A 21,360-nucleotide genomic window follows, 5' to 3' on the forward strand; every position below is an offset into this window, starting at 1 on the left:
CTATATTCAAGCACCTATTAACATCAGCTTTAACAACAGAAATATCTTTCTTAACAGAAGAAACTTCTTCACAAATACTATTCATTTTTTCAGTCATATTCATAAATCCATGACCAATCTGAGTAGACATTTGTGTTGACATATTACCCATTTGATGAGTTATAGATTCCAAAATTGTAAAAACAGCATCAAAAGTAGTACCACTAGTCTCTCCATGAGGCCTCCCTTCTTTCCCTTCAACAGCAGTCAGTATTTCTTCTTCTGTCTGTTCAGTTTGAGACAAAGTTTTAAACTGTTGTTTTAATTCAGTTGTTTTTATAACTTCTGGTCTGCACGCCTGCAGAACCAGACCCGGTATACTCAGAGCGCTCTAAGTGCTGCTGGCTGACTTCACCAACGGCCCAAACCTTGTCTAAAAGTTTGTGTACTCTTGACACACCGTGCATACCTGACAGCGCTGAGGCCTGCGCATGTGCGTCTTTCAACGCGCTGCCTCGGGCTTCTGCTTCGCCTGGACCCGCAGCGGTATCGCGCTTCGGGGCCGACTCTGTCAGTCTGGCACTTCTCCAGCGCGCCTGACATCGCGGGTGCACTGATCAGGATACGAAGAAAAAATCGGAAGCCCGCTGCCATCTTGTGGGGTAATTCTTAGTCAAGCTAGTACATGTTGTCCAATCAATTCCGTGGATTCCACTTGGTAAGTAGGCCTCATTTCTTCAGTACTTTTAAATGGAAGTTTCTTCTGAGTCTGTACTTTTGACTTCTTTGAGTTAGCAGCCATTATAGTCTTTTAACATTCAGACAACTTCTGAGCAGACTTTTTAAGTATTTTAATTTGGGTATTTATCAGTCCAACTGGGGGAAGACGGAATTACACTTCTTCTTCCTTTGCCATCAGGCCATGCCCCCCCAAGTAGTGAGTTAATTTGTGTTTCAGGAGAACCTCCTGCAAATATATGGTAAATGTATCTTGTAGATCACTATAATCTCCTGGTACATTTGCCTTGGCCTTTTTTCATTTACTAATCTGCAGTTTCCATTGACGTTATTCACTCATTTGTGTTGTTTGTTTCATTTTGCACACACTAGTGTAGATTCCAATATGGTTTTATAATTGAATCAAATTTTTGCAAACAGTCTATTCCTCTTTTATTAAAAGAAACAAAGTGAAAATCTGATTCTGTCTGACTCCATTTGTTGGATAGGAAACAGGGCAAGAAAGAGCACGTCTCATTACTTTCTCATTTTCAAGACAACCCAGAATATTTTCTGATAATTAAATAAAAAGTAGCCAGCAAGGATGCGTGGAACTAAACACAATTTGCTTTGGTGATGTTGCTTTCCCAGTGGAAAAGAAGTGCTTGTTGGGCCATTGTACCAGGTGGCAGGTTTCCTGTGAGTGTAGACCTTCTCAGATGACACCCTTTGGTTGTCCATATTCAAAATATAAATTTGGCCTAGCGGTTAGTGCAAGCCTTTTCAGTGCCAGCGATCAGGACTGACTGTGCTGTCCTGTGCTGTCTGTAAGGAGTTTGTACATTCTCCCTGTGTCTGCATGAGTTTTTCCTGGGGGCTCTGGTTTCCTCCCACCATTTGAAATGTACCAGGGCTGTAGGTTAATTGGGCTACACAGACTTGTGGGCTGAAATGGCCTGTTACAGTGCTGCATGTCTAAATATAAAGGGATATTGGAGCACCACATTATTAGACAGTGTCTGTGGAAAATTATTTGAACATGGACTCTTGGTCAAAATTGGGATGTTTTTAAGTGATGAACAGTTTTTAAGTGGACGCAGTTAAAAAAGGGAGAGGAAAAGCAGTCACACATGGAAATGACAAATATTAGATATGAGAAAATAAGTTTCTAAAGAAATTTAATATTGCCCATGCCAGTCTTTTTACCTTAATCTTTCTTCAATGTAGTTGACGGTTGACTGCCTTATCTACTCAGCCAATTAGACAATACTTTGTATCAGGAAAGTTTTCAAGGGAAGCAGAGGGGAGCAGGGCCAGGACTCGGCAACTGGTCAGTGTTGGGAGCTGTACTTTGCTTCAGAAGAGTTAAAAAGGCGAAGTGGAGCAGCGATTGGCATGTGTCTGTGCTACAGATAGAGCCAGTAGCAAATGATAAGAAGGGAAGCTCAAGGAAAACAGCCAGTGTGAGAGTTGCCCTGATGGCCACACCTGCAAGAGGTACCTCTAGCTGCAGCTCCTTACAGACTTAGGGAACTGGAACTGGATGAACTCTGGATCATTTGGGAGGCAGAGGATGTGATAGATCGAAGCCACACCTAAAGGCAAGAGGCAGTTAACTGGGTGATTGATAGGAGAGACTGCTTCACAAAATGAGAGCTCATGGAATTGCAGAAAAGATACTTGCGTGGGTAGAGCACTGACTGATCAGCAGGAAAGAGAGTGGTGGCTAAATACCAGTGTTTTCCTCAGAGGTTGGTGTTGGGGCTACTACTTTTTATGTTGTACGTTAATGATTTGGATTGAGGATAAAAGTCTGCAGATAAAACAAAGGTAGAGTGGCAGGTAGTGATGAGGAAACAGGCTGCAGAAAGACTTGGATAGATTGGGAGAACGGACAAAGAAGTGGCAAACAAAATATAACGTTGGAAAGTACGGTTATGCATTTTGGCAGAAAGAATAAAAGGAGATGATTCAAAATTTGGAGGTGCAAAGGGACTGGGAGGTTAACTAGGTTGAGTCACTGGTGAAGAAGGATCATGCAATGTTGGCATTCATATCTTTAGGAATAGAATTCAAGAGCAGGGATGTGATGTTGAGTCTTTATTAGGCACTGGTGAGGCTACGGTTACAGGATTACAGTTCTGGGCTCCTTTGGATGTGCTGCTTTGGAGAAGGTTCAGAGAAGATTAGCAAGTATGATTTCCTGGAATGAAGGGATTAGCATACGAGTTTGGTGGCTCTTGGACTGTACTCCTTGGAGTTCAGAAGAATGAGGGCGGACCTCATGGAATCATTTTGAATGTTGAAAGCCCTGGCAGGACAGAGTCGATGTTGCAAAGTTGTTTACCATGATAAAGGAGTCAAGGACAAGAGGCCACAACTTCAGGATTGAAGGGTGCCCATTTAAAACAGATGTGGAGGAGTTTCTTCAGCCAGAGAGTCATGACCTCCTAGAATTTGCTGCCAGAATATTTGTCATCGATTATTGGGTGTATAAAAATGGATAGCTATCTGAATAGTAAGGGTATTAAGGGTTATGGGGTGAAGGCAGGAGAGTGGGGCTGAGTGGGAGAATGGATCAGCTCATGATGGAATAGTGGACTGGACTTGACTGGCCAAATGGCCTATTTTTGCTCCTATATCTTATGGAACATAAAGGCTCCTATTGAGCTGCAGCATTTACATTTTGTGAATGATACTTTCATTTTATTCCTGCTCTGCTCTGTTCTTTCAATTGCCATGTAGTATAACATTTTGAAGTGTTTCCTTTATATGGTGAACACAGTGCAAGTACAACCTATTGATATTGTTTGCTGTCATTTTGAAATAACTTGCAGAAAGCAAAATGATTTCCTGCAAGGAAGTTGGATTTGTCTTGTGTAATAAAATGTAATGTATCTTGCCTACTTGTAGAAGTCAATAGTATTGAAGTTCCAGTTTAAATAGTACAGTACTTACCTTCCAGGTAATCCACTTCCCGAAGACATTACATGTCTGGCAGCAGACCGAATGCTTGTGTTTGCAGCTCATGGCAATTACGTAAAAGCATTTGCCAGAAACAAAGATGTGAGTTTAAGTTTTATTTGCTGAGTTCAACTATATATGTATGAAATTACAGAGTATTACTAAGTTATTTTGGCTTTGGAACATTAGAAGGTATTAAATTCTTTACATGAATTTTATTCAATATAAGTTGAATGTAAAACAATTAAAATTCATAAGTAATAAAGGATGAATGAATAGATAAGAGTGCTAAATAGATTAACAACCTTCAAGTTTAAAAAAAATATTCTGTTTTAGATGAGATTATGGAGAGAAACCAGATTTGTGTCGGAAATTCAAATCACAATCTTTTAATCTTCTGATATGGGAATTGCACCAGAGGATAGATGAGTGGCAGAGAAATGGGAATTGTTGTAATTTAAGTGATGAGAAATATCTTGGAAATTTATAAATTGAGATTAATTCTTAGTGGGAAAAAGATTTGAGAGGAAAATCATCTGATGAACTTGAATCATACTTTAAAGAATTTGTCGATACATTTTTAGTACATTCTGACTGATTTTTTTTGCCCTTTCATTTCAGATTGTGCATACATATGAAGGTCATAATGCAGAGGTCCATCTCTTGTTACCTTTTGGTGATCATATGGTATCTGTGGATCGAGATAACACGCTTATTATTTGGGATGTGAAATCAGAGGGTGGGTTATTATGGTTATAAACTGGTTTTTGATATCTTTATCTACTAGTTCCTACGTCGTCTGGAATTTAATTTGGAAGTACTGTATTGATATCACCAATGTCGACTGAATCAAGTAATATTGAACACCAATTTTTCTTCAGTGCTTATTTCCCTTGTGTCTAAATTTTGAGTCATTTTGGATTCCATCTCTCCTTTCAGACATCTCAATCGTTGCATGTAGTTGGATACTTTCGTACCATGGTGTATTATAGAATATGGTTAAGCCTGCTGATGCTTTATATTGATAGCAATTAGAAGTCGCAGAATTGGATGATGGTTCTCCCTACCTTTCATACTGATTATTATATAATAGTTAAGAATACTGAAACCAGTTGTGGATATTACAGTTGAAGTAAGTGTAGTGAATGTTTGAACCGGAGAATTTATAATAAAATGGGTGACACCTGACTGGTAACATCAAATCTGGTTTTACTTTGCTGGTCCTGGCAAGCTTGTGCAAGGTTCTTTAGCTTTGACTTTTTTTTAATGTCAAACAGTTGACAAGAATCAAAATATTCCTTAAAATTGTGTGGTGATTTATTTAATCTTGTGTTTGTTTATATTTGCAGAAGAATATCTTCAACTGAACTTTGATAAAATCATGTTTACTATATCTGCCCTTTTGCATCCAAGCACATATATCAACAAAATTTTACTTGGCAGCCAACAAGGAAGTCTTCAACTTTGGAATGTTAAATCCAAGTTAGTTCAGCTTCTTTATTTTTTTTTATTATATCTTTAATTATTAAAACATTTCTACCAAGTTATTTTTCTTGTTTAAAAAAAAAATCAGTTAAACCTAAAGCCCACTTAAAATTGAAAGAAGAATCATCCAACTCTTCCTTTTCATTCCTGATATCTGGTGTTATGAGCCCAGAGGACTCCAAAACCCAGCAGCAATAGAGATTCACCAAGACAAATGGTTACTTAAACAAAAGTTGCTTTTAATTATTTTTAAACATGAAAACAGGATCACACTTTAACTTAATCTAACTTAACCCCCTTCTAATTCTAAGGGCATTTGTATGTAATGTGTACATGTTCAGGAAAGTTCTTTGTTTCACAGTTCAATCATTTGCTTCTCACTTCTCCAAGTTCACCGGTATCAGGCAATTCTTATACTGTGCACAGAATTTAACATTTCTGAATCTTCACCAGGCTCTGGTTAAATGATTACTGCTCAGGAAGGTATTTGTTGGTTTCAGAGAGATATTTGTTGCTCGTTGCACACACACAAACTGATTTCCTTCAATCATTCACTTCAGTGATTTGCCAAAGAAACTTGCCCCATCATGGGTTTTCCAAATGATGACCTCTTCTTCTGGGTCATCACAGAGTTCCTCTTGTTTCCCTTATTTCAGGAGAAGCACTCTAGCCTGCCATTTCCTTTTGTAAGAACTATGAGGGTTTTGTACAGGCTGAGCTCAGAACTCGCAACCCATCTTCAAAATGGGGGTCTTTCAACAAGCCTGCCAGGTTGCCATTTTGCAGCCTCAGCTGCTACTGTAGAATTGATTTTTTTCTCTCTCCCTCCCCTCTCTGAGAAGAATCGTGTTTGTTTATTCCTCTCTGCTTGTAAAAAAAACTAAATTACCTCTCCCAAGGCTCCAAACTCAATCTTTGAAACATCATATCAGTACTTAGCCTGGGCTCTGTTCCATTTGTACCTCCTTAGGAAGTTCTTTCCAAAGTGGTTCCGGAGCCTCAATATCTGGCTTCAGCAAAACTCTTGTATTTTAAATGATATCTCTTTTGTGCAGTGTTACTCTGTGAAGTGACCTACACTAAACCCCCACAATCTATCTCTTTTAAAGACATATTTATCCATAACCCTACTAATATAACCCATAACACTGGTGAAAGATGAGATCTGAGATTACAATTTAGTTCAATATTCACTTTGCAATTCTAACATTATGTATAAATAATCAGGTAACATTGCAAATATTGGAATTGTGGAGCTCTGTAGTCATGTACGTGATTGTGTTATCTTTGCCAATAATATTACCTTGTGTACTTTTCCCCCCAATGTAAGTGATCCCTGAACTTCATATAACTGAGTTTTTAATATTTTGTAAAGAATGTAGGTTCAAAGCCAATAACTTCTTTGTTTGCTAAAGATGGTCTGTTCCCACTGCAAAGAAATGGAAAATTAGATAATTTATGTTGCATTGTAGTGCAACATCTTTCCTTTTTGACCTATTTGTTCTCAGGGGATGAATAATGCATATCTCAATTTACCCACTAAAGATGGTAATGTATGACCAACTGGAGTCTTTACAGACTTCCCACAGAATTTCATTGGCAATATTTTTCCTGAGTGTCATTGATACTTTTGTAGGACCATTGATAGCACTTTTTTGTTGTTGTTTCCACTGCTCTGTGATTGGATTTTTAGGAAATAACTACAGCCCAGAATCAACTTCCAACAACAAAGTAGTTTATTTCAAGATTGATAGTGGTATTAGATTGAGAAATATGAATGGTTAAGGACAGCTTGTGATGGAATACAGTTTTGCTGATAGCACCCAGTGATTAGTTTTGAACTGTTTGAACTGCTCTGAATCTCCATGCAACACAGTGGACGAGAACCTCAAAGTGAAATTGACAAGTGTTGGGATAGAAACTAGATCCCCACAAGGATGATGTTTTGATGATTGAGGTGGATGAGATGTCCAGAATGTCTGATTATTTTCATTTAACCTGGGAAGTTTGTGCGTATTTTGGTTCCATGATAGCTGTATGAAAATGGAATTTAGTTTTGTTGATATAATGATGCTATTTACTAAGCAATAAAGTGATGTTAATTCAGTGGTTAATGTAACTTTAAAAAAATTCTCCAACATTATGTTGCTTTTTCTTTTGTGATCCAATTCTAGCAAACTTTTATATACCTTTCAAGGTTGGAACTCTAGTGTTTCTGTGCTTCAGCAGGTCAGTATTTTTCTGTTATGTTTCATTATTTAATAAAATAGGTTTAAAAGTATTTTTCTTGATAACAATTGTATTTCACAAATAATGCAGAGCATTTCATTCATCTCAGAATTTCTTGGAAAATGCTGGCAGTGTAAATTTCAGAGACTCTGCTTGAGTCTTGTAGTAGAAAAATGTATTTAGCTCAAGATGTCTGTTGTGCCTCTATGAAAGAACGCTACAATCTGTCTCTTTGCTCAGCATTTTATTTATGTTGTGCACAAGCCATGTTCTTTCTGAAAGTTCTGTTGTGTTTGATTCCAGTACTTTTTCATTCAAACACATTAAGTGATCACATAGAAAATAATTCTCTTGTGGATTTTTAATGATAAATGTATAGTCCCTGGTTGGTGTTTTGGCATCAATAGGATCAGTTACTTATTATTGTTTCAAAGTCCTTCATAAGGTTAAGTGTCTCCAATAAAATTCTCTTTGGCCTCTATTTTAAGAAGAACCTGATTACAGAACTGAATTTTTAGAGATGAGGTGAGAGTGACCACAAAGGTCCTGGTGAAACTGAAGGCAAGGGCTAAGCCTTTAACAAAGGAAGATGATTATGGTTAGTAGTAGTTAATCATGCCAGTCTCAGGACGTCACAGAAGGAGTTCTTCAGTACAACATCTTAAATCTAACTTATTTTCATTTGCTTCATCATTGACTTTCCACTTTAAGGTTGAAAAGCTCATTTTTCCTGATATTTTCTATGATATACTGCTTATGTAATCAACAAAGTTTGTGACTTTGATTCACGTTTAGGTAATTACAATGTGAACAAATGTGAAGTTAATGATTTAATTCTTGAAATATTTTTAGTGTAACCCATCTATGTATATTTTGTATATAAATGTATAATTTAGGCATTTTAGATAAATAATGTTAAAAGGACATCTCTTTGAAATAATGGGCACCATCTTAAAATAAGTTAATTTTTTTTGAGTACTTTATTTAAAAAATTTTTAAACCACAAATTCTTGAAATACATTTGAATATAATAATTAATATAAAGAAACACATGTGGAATATATATAACAACATTCCCCCCCCCCCACCCTAATACCTCTTCCTCCAGCCCCTCATCCTCCATATGATTCTACAGTTGAAGTCAGTGATTTGCAATTTTTGAGGAAAAGGAACATCTGTGGTTTATGATCCTTAATAATTCTCATGTTTTATAATTTACTTTAAATAAAATCCATTGTTTAGAATTCTATTTAATTCCTCCTCTTTTTATGTTTTCTATTTTCTAGGCCCCAGCTGTGGATGTAGCTGCTGTAGGCCTGGCATCTGGTATGATAATTATTCATAATCTGAAATATGATGAAATGTTAATGAAATTTCAGCAAGACTGGGGACCAGTCACAGCAATATCATTTCGCACAGGTAATCCAATTATATCAATGCATTTATTTGAGTTATTTAGGATGGAAATTAAAGCTGCAGTGTTCATGTATAACTAATATCCACTGAATCAAAAATCAGTTGAGTATTACCTTGACTGCATTAATTGTAAGAACTTGTTTATTGAACTCTGATTTCAAAGCACAGGTATTGCTCATTTTCTAAGCATACTATTTGTTAAATTTTACTAACATAATTCATTAGGATAAGGTCAAATTGATTTTTTTTAAGCTTTAAGAGATTCTGTTCTCATTGTGAAAAACACAAATCTGTAGACACCGTAGTTGAAGTAAAAACTCGCAGGTCATACAGTGTCGTTTATATAGCAAAGGTAAAAATACATAACCGACGTTCCAGGCTTGAGCCTTTCAACAAGGTATGGAAAAATGTCAGCAGGCATCCAAACAAAAGAGTGGGGGGTTGTGGTTGGAAAGGCAGAAAGTGAGGGAGGGAGGGAGGGAGGGAGGGAGGGAGGGATGACTAGGTGAATAGAGAGGGAAGAGGGGAGGAGAACAGGGAAGAGAACAGGGAAGAGAAGTGGGGGTAGAGGGGGGGGAAAGAAGAGAGCAGGTTAGCAGAAATTAGAAAAGTCTATGTTAATGCCATCTGGCTGGAGAGCACCCAGACAGAAAATCAGGTGTTGATTTCACTTCAGTAGTTCTCAACCTTTTTCTTTCCACTCACATACCACTTTAAATAATCTCTATGCCATCGGTGCTCTGTGATTTGTAAGGGATTGCTTAAGGTGGTATGTGAGTGGGAAGGGAAGGTTGAGAATCCCTGCTCCAGACCCAATTGTTACTGAAATATTTTGCTTGAGAAAAATTGTCATTGGCCCATTTCTTTTGGATTATGAAACCATGTACATAATAAGTCAATTAGGTATGATTAAAACAGTGGTTTTCAAACTTTTTCTTTCCACCCACATCCCACCTTAAGCAATCCCTTACTAATCACAGAGCACTTATGGCATAGGGAATATATAAAGTGGAATGTGAGTGGAAAGAAAAAAGTTGAAAACCACTGTTTTAGTTGTTAGTAGCCATGGGTCCCAGCTACACCTGCCTGTTTGTGGGCTTTGTAAAGCAATCCATGCTGCAAGCCTACGCAGGCAAGATCTCTCAACTCTTCCTCCAATATATTGATGGCTACATCAGGGCTGCCTTGTACACCTTCGATGAGCATGTCAACTTCATTCACTTTGGCCAGTTTCCACCCTGATCTCAAACTCACCTGGTCCATCTCCCCTTCCTGGATCTCTCTGTCTCCATCTCGGGAGACAACTGACATATTTAAACAAACCCACCAACTTCAACAACTACCTTTACTACACTTCCTCACACCCTGTCCCCTGCAAGGATTCTATCCCCTTCTCTCACTTTTTCCATCTCCGCTGCATCTTTTCCCAAGATGAGGTCTTCCAGTCCAGATATTCTGAAATGTCTGCCTTCTTCAACAAATGTGGCTTTCCCTCCACCACCATCAGCCCTCATCTGCATCGCCTCTATTTCCTGCTCTTCTGCCCTGGCCCCCTCTGCCCCCAGACGCAGCAACCATAGAATTTCCCTTATCCTCACCTACCAGCCTCCACATCCAACACATTATCCTTCAGAATTTCTGGCAACAGGATCCCACCACTAGACACATCTTCCCCTCTCCTCCCCTCACTGCCTTGCGTAGGAAGGCTCCCTCCATGAATCCCTTGGATACTCATCCCTCCGCACCAATTGCCCCCCCCCCCTCCAGCACCTTCCCCTGTGGCTGCAGGAGGTGAAACACCTGTGCCAACACCTCTCTCACCACATTCCAAGGCCCCAAACTGGCCTTTCAAGTGAAGTAACACTTGTTTATCTGCAAGTCTGATTTACTGCATTTGGTGCTCCCTTTGTGGCCTTCTGTACATTGGAGAGACCGGGTGCAGATTGGGAGATTGCTTTGCTGAGCACCTTCACTCCGTCTGGACGAGTGACAGAGATCTTCCAGAAGTCAACAATTTAACTTCTATGTCACATATTCATATGTCTGTCCATGACCTTGTGTACTATCCCACTAGGACCACTCACAAATTGGAAGAACAACATCTGAATTTCCATCTGGGCTCTCTTCTCCCCCCCCCCCGCCCAATTCACTTAGCCATCTCTCCTTCCCATGATCCCTGTTGTCCTCATCCCTCCCTTTCCAACAATCACCTCTTGCCTTTGTGACCCCCCCCCCAGCACTCTTTTGTTTGGACATCTGCCGACATTTTTCCATACCTTGAAGGGCTCGAACCTGAAACATCAGTTAAGTATTTTTATCTTTGTTATATAAAGGACACTGTTTGACCTGATGAGTTTATCAGCATTATGTTTTTACTGTTCTCATTGTAGTGTGTCACATCACTTCACTAGGCCGACAGCTATGCTGAAATAGATTGCTTTTTGCACAGACCTTTGCTATAAATACCTATTAAAATAAGATATAAACCACAGTCTTGAGTCATAATCAACTGGAAACTCAATTGGTAATAGACCTCCATTGGGTGTTGAATTTCTGTAAATGCATCTTGTGTTAAGAAGATCAGGAGTATTATAATGGTGAGAATGGCAAGTGATTTAGAAGATCACAAACAGCATCGTGTTCCTGGCATTATGATAATCCAATGAAAGGCAATAATTGTAGCAAGACTTAAAGCAGTGGTTCTCAACTTTTTTCTTTCCACTGTCATGCCACCTTAAGTAATCCCTATGCCCATAAGTACTCTGTGATTAGTAAGGGATTATTTAAGGTAGTATGTCAGTGGAAAGAAAAAATCTGAATGCTTCATGACACATATATGTGTGCACCATGGCTGAATGAGTTAGGTCTCTTTTAGAAGAGAATAATTTCATGTGTTCATCTTAAGGGATGAGATAATTTTTTAGAATTCAAGTCAGCTCATGATTCCTATTTCTTTCCTTGGCAATGCCAAGAGTGACTGTAAGCTTGTGTCTCCATTTATATGTCATAAAAGTGCCATCCTTCCAGTGAGGGGGTGTGGCTTCATCTAGCTTGGATTTGTGAGCAGCCTCAGCACGCCAGTGATGCATTCTCTTTGAGTTTTTATACCCCTGCAAAAAAAAAACTCAGTCAATGTACCTACAATAAAGGTTTACTCATAGATGGATCATTTGGGTGAGGTAATGACAAAACAATTATAGGAAATTTGGAATAGACATAATAACAAGATAACCATGCCATAGACAGTGCCAGTTACTCTTGGGATAACATAAACCATGGGGAAATGTATGATGTATAGAGGAATTGTGACCAATGTGTGTGCACAACTCCCTTGGATTTGGAATATATTATCACCAGGAGAATAAGGTTGAATTTATGAAGAATTTCAATGGTATGAAAGAGGTTCAAGAAAGAAGCTTGTGGAGATATTCTGCCACATTGCAAAAGTACTCTACAAAGACCATGATTCCAGTGTTGCCTGTAGATGTACAATGAAAAAACTTTTTTTTTTGCCTGCACAGTTAGGGCAATGCTATTACAGTGCCAGCAACCAGCATTTGTACCTTTTCCCATGTCTGTGTGGGTTTCTTCTGGGTGCTCCAGTTTCTTCCTATCCTTCAAAAATGTATGGGGGTTGTAGGTTAATTGGGGTATTTGAGATGCACAGGCTTCTGGGCCTCGAGGGCCTGTCACAGAGCTGTATATCTGAATTTTAAAAAAAATAAGATAACTATGAAGATAATATATCCTTGTGCCCTCAGTTAAGACTAGTTTATCAGCCATCTAGGAATACATGAAAGAAGTACTCTCACCTTCAGTAACATAAGGTCCATCCAGCTTACCAGCGTTACCAGCATTGGAACACCATTTGTGCGTCCTCTTTACCCTAGCACCTTGATCTTGATTTGAAAAGCAACCATGATCCAATCTAAATTTAAACTATACTCCAAAAGCTCTCATCTATTTGGAGTAACCCTTCACCTCTTTGTCAACAATCTGCCTCAAAAAAGATTCCACTTGGTTGGTTTCTGAGGAAGAGAATTCCAAAGATTCTCCACTCCCAAAGAGAAAACTGTCCCTGCCTTGAATGGGCAAACTAGACCTTTAATTTGATATAGTGTCTCTTCACCAGTTCTAGATACTCTCACAAGATGATGTCTATTAAGTCCCCTTGCGATCTTTTATTTTTCACTTGATAAGTCCTCTGAAAGGATTGTTTTTATTATCTGCCTGTAAGCCCGTGGATGCTCTCATTAGGTAGATTTAAATCAGGGGGCTGGTGGGTTATCGATTTGAAAGAGTGTCAGAGGAGATGGGAAGAAGGCAGGAAAATGAAATTGAAAGGAAGAATACATCAGCCATGTTTTGAATGACAGAGTAGACTTGTGGGCCAAATCCCCTAATTCTGCTCCTATCTCTTGTGGTCTAAGCTTCAATTATTAATAAAATGATTTTCTTTTATTTCAGATACTTGTGTTCACATGGTTTTTGACTGAGATTATTGAGCTTTGGAATGGAGCTAGATTTTTTCTTTGAAACTGATGTGATGTGAATTTTCAATTTGTCTTCTTTTCAATATTTTGTTGTCTTTTCAATATTTTGTCGTAAATTGAAGAATGTCCGTACATGATTGGTTATTGTCAATTACTTTATGTATATTGGTCATGAAAACAATCCTTTTATATCACAACATTGTTTATATGTCATTTTTTAAGATGGTTTTCCAGTGATGGCTGTTGGCAGTCAAGTGGGTCACATCGGCTTATGGGATTTGGAAGAGAAGAAGTTGATTAGCCAGATGAGAGAAATTCATACAACAGCCATTTCAGGACTAACATTTGTTCATGGAGAACCACTTCTAATTACTACTGGTGAAGACAATGCAATTCGGGTATAATTCATGCGCTCTTGTTATCAGATTAATACGGTACATATTTAGAAAATACTATTTCCTTGGAAAACCAAGTATTACTGTGTAATGATCTAACAGAATAGAACAATTTTGAGAGATTAATTAGCTACTTCGATATTCCAAAACCGAGTTGTAGAACATCATTACCACATGGATAAAGGCCCTTTGGCCCAACTTGGCAATGTTCATTCACAATTGTGGATTTTGCAGGTGTTTAATTGCTAATCCAGAGTTGCTTTTTAATAAGATGATGGTGAGCTGCCCACTTTGTTGCAGTCCTTTGGGTATTAAGTACACAAATGATGTTGGGAAGTGAGTTCTCTGAGTTGCAAGGTGAATTATATACTGCATGATTCCTTACCTTTGACTTGGTCTTGTAGCTGCATTGTTTTTTGGATAGTTCAGTTTATAGTCAGTGGTAACTCCCAGGGTATTGACAGAGATATAGTGATGATAATGCCATTGAAAGGCAGGGATTGATGGCTGGATTTTCTTTTGTTCAATATTGTGATTGTCTGGGACTTGTGTGGAGCAAATATTGCCTGCTGACTGTCAGCCCAAGCATGTATAATTGAGTACAAAGCAGTACACCAACCTACACTCCAGAGAAAACAACCAAAGTGTGTCCAACCTCTCCTTAGATCTCATACCCTTCCATTCCAGGCACCATCTGTTAAATCTTTTCTGTACGTTTTCCAAAGCCACCACATCTTTCCTGTAATGGGGTGACTAGAGTTGCCCACAATACTCCCAGGACAGCCTAACCAAAGTTTATACAGCTCCAATATACTTCCTTACTTTTATACCCAATGCCTTTCCCGATGAAGGCAAACATAAATCTATTGTCTTCATCACCCTATCTACTTGCATGACCACTTTCAAGAATCGATGGACCTGAACCTCCAGATCCTTCTGCACACCAGTGGTTTTAAGAGCACTACATTAACTGTTTCTGTTCCTCTACATTTAACCTCTCAAAATGTAGCATTTCATGTTTGAGGGGATTAAATTCTGTCAGCTATTTCGCCGCTCTCTATATTCTTTGATAACCCTCAACATTGTCCATAACTCTATCAATCTTAGTGTGTCATCTGTAAATTTACTAACTCACCCAGTTACTATTTTATCCAGGTCATTTATTTGTATCACAAACAGCTGGCATCCCAACACCTGTGGAACACCACTGGCCATCTGCTTCCAACCAGAATAACAGCTTTCCACTTCTACCCTCTGTCTTCTGTGAACCAGCCTATTCTGAATGCAAACTATAATTCAGTTTGCATTTTTTTAAAAAGAGTAGATTTAGAGCGACACGGTTAGTGCAACATAATTATAGCACCAGCAACCTGGGTAAGGATCTGATGCTGTTAATAAGGAGTTTGTTTGAGGAGTATCCATGTGGATTTCCCCAGGGTGTTCCAGCTTCATCCCATATTCTAAAGATGTACAGGGTTAGAAAGCTAATTGGTCATATGGGTGTATTTAGGTGGTGTTGACTCATGAGCAGGAAGGGTCTATTAGTAATGTATCTCTTAATTAAAAGTAAATTTCTTGACTGGACTTCTTTAGTCAAATTTTGTTATGTGATACGGGCTGTATGTGGATATACAGTAAATAGGAGTAAATTTATGTAATGCTTTTGTACATTATGTATGCTACTGGGATGGTCAGATTACAGTTTTCTAAGAACTGCATTTAAAAGAACCTGCAGAATTCTGGAGAAAGGCCTTGTGTGCAGATGTATTAGCATGATGGCAAGAGCAAGGTGTGGAGCTACAAAGGAATTGCCCACATGGCTTCACGTTCGAATCATCCCTGAAATGCTGGCCGAACATGAGTCCCGGGGTCCGTTTTGAGATGGCGCTGGACCCCCTCCACTTCGGGGATGAAGCCTGCGGGCTGAGAAACTTTTGGACTGAACCGGCAGTGACTGGAAAAAGTAGTATAAAAAGAGATTAAAACAGTTCTTTGCTGATTACAATGTGAGTCAGTGTTTTCCTTTGCGACTCTGCCTTAAAAGGGTTAGACTTCTCTGAATCCAACACAGTGGCCGACGAACCAGTGCTGAGTGTGGTTGCCGTGAAGCTGCCAGCGTTCTGGCCACACAGACAACGTGTGTGGTTCATTCAGGCAGAGGCGCAATTCATCCACCGCAATATCACTAGCGAGGTTGCAAAATGTTGGCACATCGTCGCTTCGCTAGACGAGAAGTCGGCCACTAAAGTTGAACTTTTCCTAACCAGTCCTCCAGCAGAAGGTCAGTACGAGACTTTCAAGGCCTACGAACTTTCACCGTGACCCAGCTGGAGAGAGGCGTGCATCTCCTTCATCTAGATGAACTTGGGGACAGGTCCCACTCCGAGCTAATGACCGAAATGCTTGCACTAGTCAATGGACACTCCAAGTGTGTAATATTCAAGGCCTTACAACATCGCCCCAGCAATATCGCCTTGTTCCTGTCTGACTTTTCTGACCGTCAGGCTGTGGCAAACGAAGCAGACAGACTATACAGAGTTCCCAAAAATTCTGTCGCAACATTCTAACAGGCACCTGTGTCCAACAGCGCCACTACCTGTCCCTTTGAACAACTGCAACAACCCCAAGACAGGGAGGAGGATCCAAAGACAAGCAGTGTAATGGGTAGTGTTTCTACTACAGGAGGTGGGGCTGGGAACACCCACCAATGTGTCCTACTATGCACTTACTTAGCTGGCACCCAGGGAAACGGCACCACCAGATACCAGTAATGGCCGTGGCACTTGGCGAATGCACAGGCCTCTTCTGTGCTGGCGACTGAATCTCTGGACAAAGTTGTTAGTTCACACAGGAGCCGAACACAACATACTGCTACTGAACGCCTTTGAACGAGAACCCCGGACTAAGCAGTCCAACCTACTCGCGGCAAACGGGGCGCCGATACCCAGCTGCAGCACCAGATCAATCTGTTTGCTACTAGGAGACTTGGCTTACAGGTGTGTTTCAGAGTTCTGTGTTGTATATTGGCCGATGAGTTGTGTGGTTTTGTACTGAAAAATGACAATTTGCCTTAGAGAGCCAAGGTGAAGGTGGACTGCTGAGAGAGTGGGAGACGGACTGAGCATGTGCAGAAAATTATCTAAAAACTTCTGGACTTGGACAATAAACCACCACTGGGGGTGCTGTGGAGTGGAAGGAGGCCCAGAGCATGAGTCATGGTTTGGAAGACAGTTTAGAATGTTGGGCATTTTAAAAGGGATGAACATTCTGAAGGCAGCCAGAAGGATCCGGACCAAGCCATTATTTCTCTCTCTGCAAGCAACACGAAGACAACTTCAAATTTTGTGCTCTCTCTGTCTCTCAAAGATCTTTTGGCTTCAGTTTACCAAACAAACTGAATTTTGTTTATGATCTTTGCTTTGGTTGAGATCGAAGTTTTGTGAGTCTTGTGTGTTTGTCTCGTGTCTTCAGTTTTTATGTGGACTGGTTGGAAATATAACTTAGATTTTAATTACATATGTTATATTTAGGCTGGGGAATTTATTAGTTTTACACTGTTATATAAATTTGCATGGTAACCATTGGGCATTGTTATAAAAGGGGGGATTTTGAATTAAAGTTTGAAGGTGAATTTTTTGTTAATAAAGTCATTGTTCATCTTTACCCCTGTGTGATATGCCTTCTTTGTGGTTGCTGGTTTGATCTTGTAACAGGTGGGATTTCACTATCACAGCCATATGCCAACCGGTCCTGGGAGCAGATTTCCCTACTGGTTGATGTGAGGGGGCAATGGTTAGTCCATCCCTACATTTTCCAGACATGCCCATTCTTGTCTAGTACACAGCCAGCCCTGCGCATACAGACCCTGTCTACACACAAGTTTGCAAAGATCCTAACTAAGTTCCCCAAAATCCTTGCACCAGATTTTCATTTGAACAATCTGCCACATAACATCCAACGTTATGTGATGACCGCCCATTCACACCAAGGCTAGTAGACTCTCTTTTCCCCCCCCCCCCCCCCCTTGTCCATTTACAACAAGCCAAAGAGGATAGGCTGAGGCTTTCATCCCTGGAGTGCCGCAAACTGAGCAATGACCTTGTAGAGGTATATAAAATCAAGAGGGACATGGATTTTAAAAAGTGCTTATAGACTTTCTCCAATGGAACTGTATACCATTCTAGGACAAGAGAACATGTATTCAAGATGAAAAGGGAAAGGTTAAAGAAGGATTAAGAGGACCTTTTCATTCAAGGGCAAATGGTATCAGGAATGAACTGCCAGAGAAAACTAGTGAGACCAATTAAAATGTTCAAAAATTATTTGTATAGATGCATGGACATGGGAGTTTGGAAGGATATGGACTAAATTCAGACAAATGGGACAAGTTTAAAATGCCAACTTGGGATGAATAAGTTGGGCTATAGGGCCTGTTCTTTGGTGTGTGAATCTATGACTCCGTTATACCTGGTGTGGATTTTTTTAAGAAAAAGGAATAGATAATAAATGAATTGTTTTGTGGTCCATCAGGTTTGGATTTTTGATGCTCCAGGAGGTGGTGGTCGCCTTTTACGATGCCGTATGGGGCACAGTGCTCCTCCAACCAAAATAAAATACCATGGATCTGATGGAAAGAATATTCTTAGCTCTGGTGAGACTCTTCTGTCTTAATGTATTCTATTTCTGGTAAATCTTTATTATCTTGTAATTGTAAACTCATTGGAAAAGATTTTCACTAGCAGCTAATACTAATTTTTCTGTTGTGTTTAATTAACAAATATATTAAAATCATAAACTGGATAATTAAGACATCTTAAAGTAATTGATCACATTGTGAAAAAACTGCTGGTTGCCTGGCATCTTTTGAAGTGATGCTTAAGGGCAGAATGTGAATCGAATCCTTATGAGAAATTTTGAGGTCAGTGGCAAGTACAGTTGTTTCACTGTGAACTGAAACTATTAAGTTTATTCTCAAATCCATTCCATTCCATGGGACACATTGAGCTCAACAATAAATGTCACAAAAATTAACTCAAAAGACAGACTTTGAGGTTAGCTTTCAGTTTATTAACTTGATATCATGGAGTGCCTACATTCTCCTGAACCAGCCATTTGCAACTTATTTTGTCTGTGCCCCCCCCCCCATCTTAGTTCAAAATTTCTGGGTTCCCCTTCCCTGTGAAGCTGTTAAGTTTTTGGGTTTCTTTTGCAAATCTTTCCTACTGACTACATAATTAAAAAAAAATAAAGTGATTCAGTGTGTGGCCTCCTTAAATGTGATGTAGCAACCCCCCCCCACTGGAGGGAGGCAATATGACTAATTGCAGGAAAATCACCATCAGAATTTAAATTTCAGCAGTTACTTCGTGTATATTTTACAGTAGAAAATAGACAAGTTGGCTTGATTTGTTTGTTTCCTCATTAAGTGTCTGATGAAACTTGGAATTAACTCAGTCTTTTACCATACTTGAGTGTATTAGGTAGATTAACTCAATCAGTCATATCAGGACCCAAGATTAATCATTTGTTTAATATGCTTCATCTTGTTTATTGGAGGTCTTGCATCCTGCTTATTACTGAAGGTTGCTCTCAGCTTGCATCAGTAGTTTTAATTTCAGTTTGCTTGTAAAAGTTGGTGGGAATCAGAGATGGCAGAGGAGCTAAATGAGTATTTTGTATGTCTTCACTGTGGAAAACCTTAGTATTGTGCCCGATGTTCTCGGGTGTAAGGGAAGTGAGTGCAGTTACTATTTCAAGAAAGAAGGTGCTTAAAAAGCTAAATGATCCGAGGGTGGATAAGTCTTCTGGACCAGATGGATTACACTCTCAGGTTCTGAAAGAAGTAGCTGTAGAGATGGTGGACACATTGGAAATAATCTTTCAGGAATCAAAAGGTTCTGGCTTGGTTCTGGAGGAATGGAAAATTTCAAATGTCACCCCACTATTCAAAAAGGGAGGGAGTCAGCAGAAAGCAACTTATAGACTGGCTAGCCTGACATCAGTGGTTGGGAAGATGTTCGAATCAATTGTCAGGGGTGAGGTTACAGAATACTGTTGAACTAACAAACTTTAAAATTTTGGTTGGGACTAAAGGGACTTTGTTAGCACTAACACAGGAATAATAATGGATAATTCACCAGAAAATGGTAAATTTAAAATAATGTTTTTTTTCAAATTAAACTAGTAACTGTAGCGGCGGCTATACTGCTCCTGGAAGAACACACACAACCAGATGGGTTGAGCTCAGTGAGCAGACTAGTTTATTGCAGGCTGCTGGGCTCCACTTATATTCGCAGCCTGGACCTGGCTGAGAACCGCGCTGGAGGGGGCTGACGTCACCCGGGCATCACATGAACCCCCAGCGTGGACTTCTGAGCCCCGTGCTGGGAGGAAAGGAAACCCCTGATGGCGCCATTTTGGCCGGCTGCCCCGCCTCGTGGCTTACAAGCGGGACAGGTTCGCCTGCCTAGTGGTGACCCGCCACACAGCCCCCCCCCCCCCCCCCCCAGAACTGGCGCCAATGTCCTTTTTCACCGGGCGGCCTCGCTTCTTGGGCTGGGCTACGACCACGGGCTTGGTGGGATCGAGGTGCGCTGGCTTCAGCCTGTCCACGGTAAACAGCTCCCGCCTGCCGCCAATGTCCAGCGTGAACATAGAATCATAACACTGTAAAACCTTGTACAGCCCCTCGTACAGTCGCTGCAGAGGTGCTGCGGTTGGGCCCCGCTGAACAAAAACATACTCCGCGGAAAGCAGTTTGCCGGGCGGGTGCCATGCCTGGGCAGCGGTGGGGGGTCGAACGAGTCCAAGCGTGCCCTGAGGTGAGGAAGTAGTTCGTGCGATGACCGCTGGGTGTGTTGACGAACTTGCCAGGTGTTGCCAGCGGCGCACCGTAGTCAAGCTCAGCTGATGATGCCTGCAGATCTTCTTTGAGAGTGGAGCAGATGCCCGAGAGCACCCAAGGCAGTTCGTCCACCCAGTCGAGACCGATGAAGCGGGCCATGAGTGCCAACTTAAGGTGGCGGTGCAGACGTACGACCAGTCCATTGGCCTGCGGGTGGTAGACTATGGTGGGGTGTAGCTGGATCCCCAACCTGTTGGTGAGCTGTGCCCAAAGCGCAGATGTGAACTGGGCGCCAGATCGCTGGTGAGGTGACCCGGGACGCCGAACTGGGTGACCCAACCATGCAAGAGTCAGTGGAGGTGTCTGGCATCGGGATCGCCTTGGGCCAGTGAGTGATGTAGTCCACCATCGTAAACAGGTAATGTTTGCCCCGGGAAATGGGTAAGGGCCCAATGATGTCCACGTGAACGTGGCTGAACCGTTCCCGGACATGCTTGAACTCCTGTACGGGCGTCCTGGTGTGCCTGTACACCTTGGACGTCTGGCAATGGGTGCCTGTTCTGGCCCAACCCGCGATCTACTTCTGCAGCCCCTGCCATACGAACCGTTCTGCCACCATCCGTTTGTGGACCTGATGGACGGATGTGAAAGGTCATGGATGTGATGGAAGACCTACTTGCGCCACTGCTGGGGAACCACTGGTCGCGGGGTGCCCATGGAGATATTGCACAGGATGGTGCCTTCGTCGGGAGGTCTCGGAACCGCAGGCCCGTGATGGCGTTCTTGAAGGCCCTCGTCTCCTCATCAGACTTCTGATCCCAGGCAAGCCGGTCGAAGT

At 40.8% G+C, this 21,360-nt stretch overlaps 1 protein-coding gene across 1 annotated transcript in view; it reads left to right on the top strand.

The window, feature by feature from the left end:
* Positions 1-21,360, top strand: part of wdr36 (WD repeat domain 36) — a 129,752-nt gene that overhangs the window by 21,730 nt on the left and 86,662 nt on the right. Inside the window, exons 3-9 of the mRNA XM_069892753.1 lie at positions 3,662-3,762; positions 4,282-4,399; positions 5,010-5,142; positions 7,320-7,374; positions 8,661-8,793; positions 13,506-13,681; positions 18,209-18,329. Of these exons, the coding sequence (XP_069748854.1) occupies positions 3,662-3,762; positions 4,282-4,399; positions 5,010-5,142; positions 7,320-7,374; positions 8,661-8,793; positions 13,506-13,681; positions 18,209-18,329 (837 nt within the window). The remainder of the gene's footprint in view (positions 1-3,661; positions 3,763-4,281; positions 4,400-5,009; positions 5,143-7,319; positions 7,375-8,660; positions 8,794-13,505; positions 13,682-18,208; positions 18,330-21,360) is intronic.

Source organism: Narcine bancroftii, chromosome 1, assembly GCF_036971445.1.
Source record: "Narcine bancroftii isolate sNarBan1 chromosome 1, sNarBan1.hap1, whole genome shotgun sequence".
NCBI classification, from domain to species: domain Eukaryota; kingdom Metazoa; phylum Chordata; class Chondrichthyes; order Torpediniformes; family Narcinidae; genus Narcine; species Narcine bancroftii.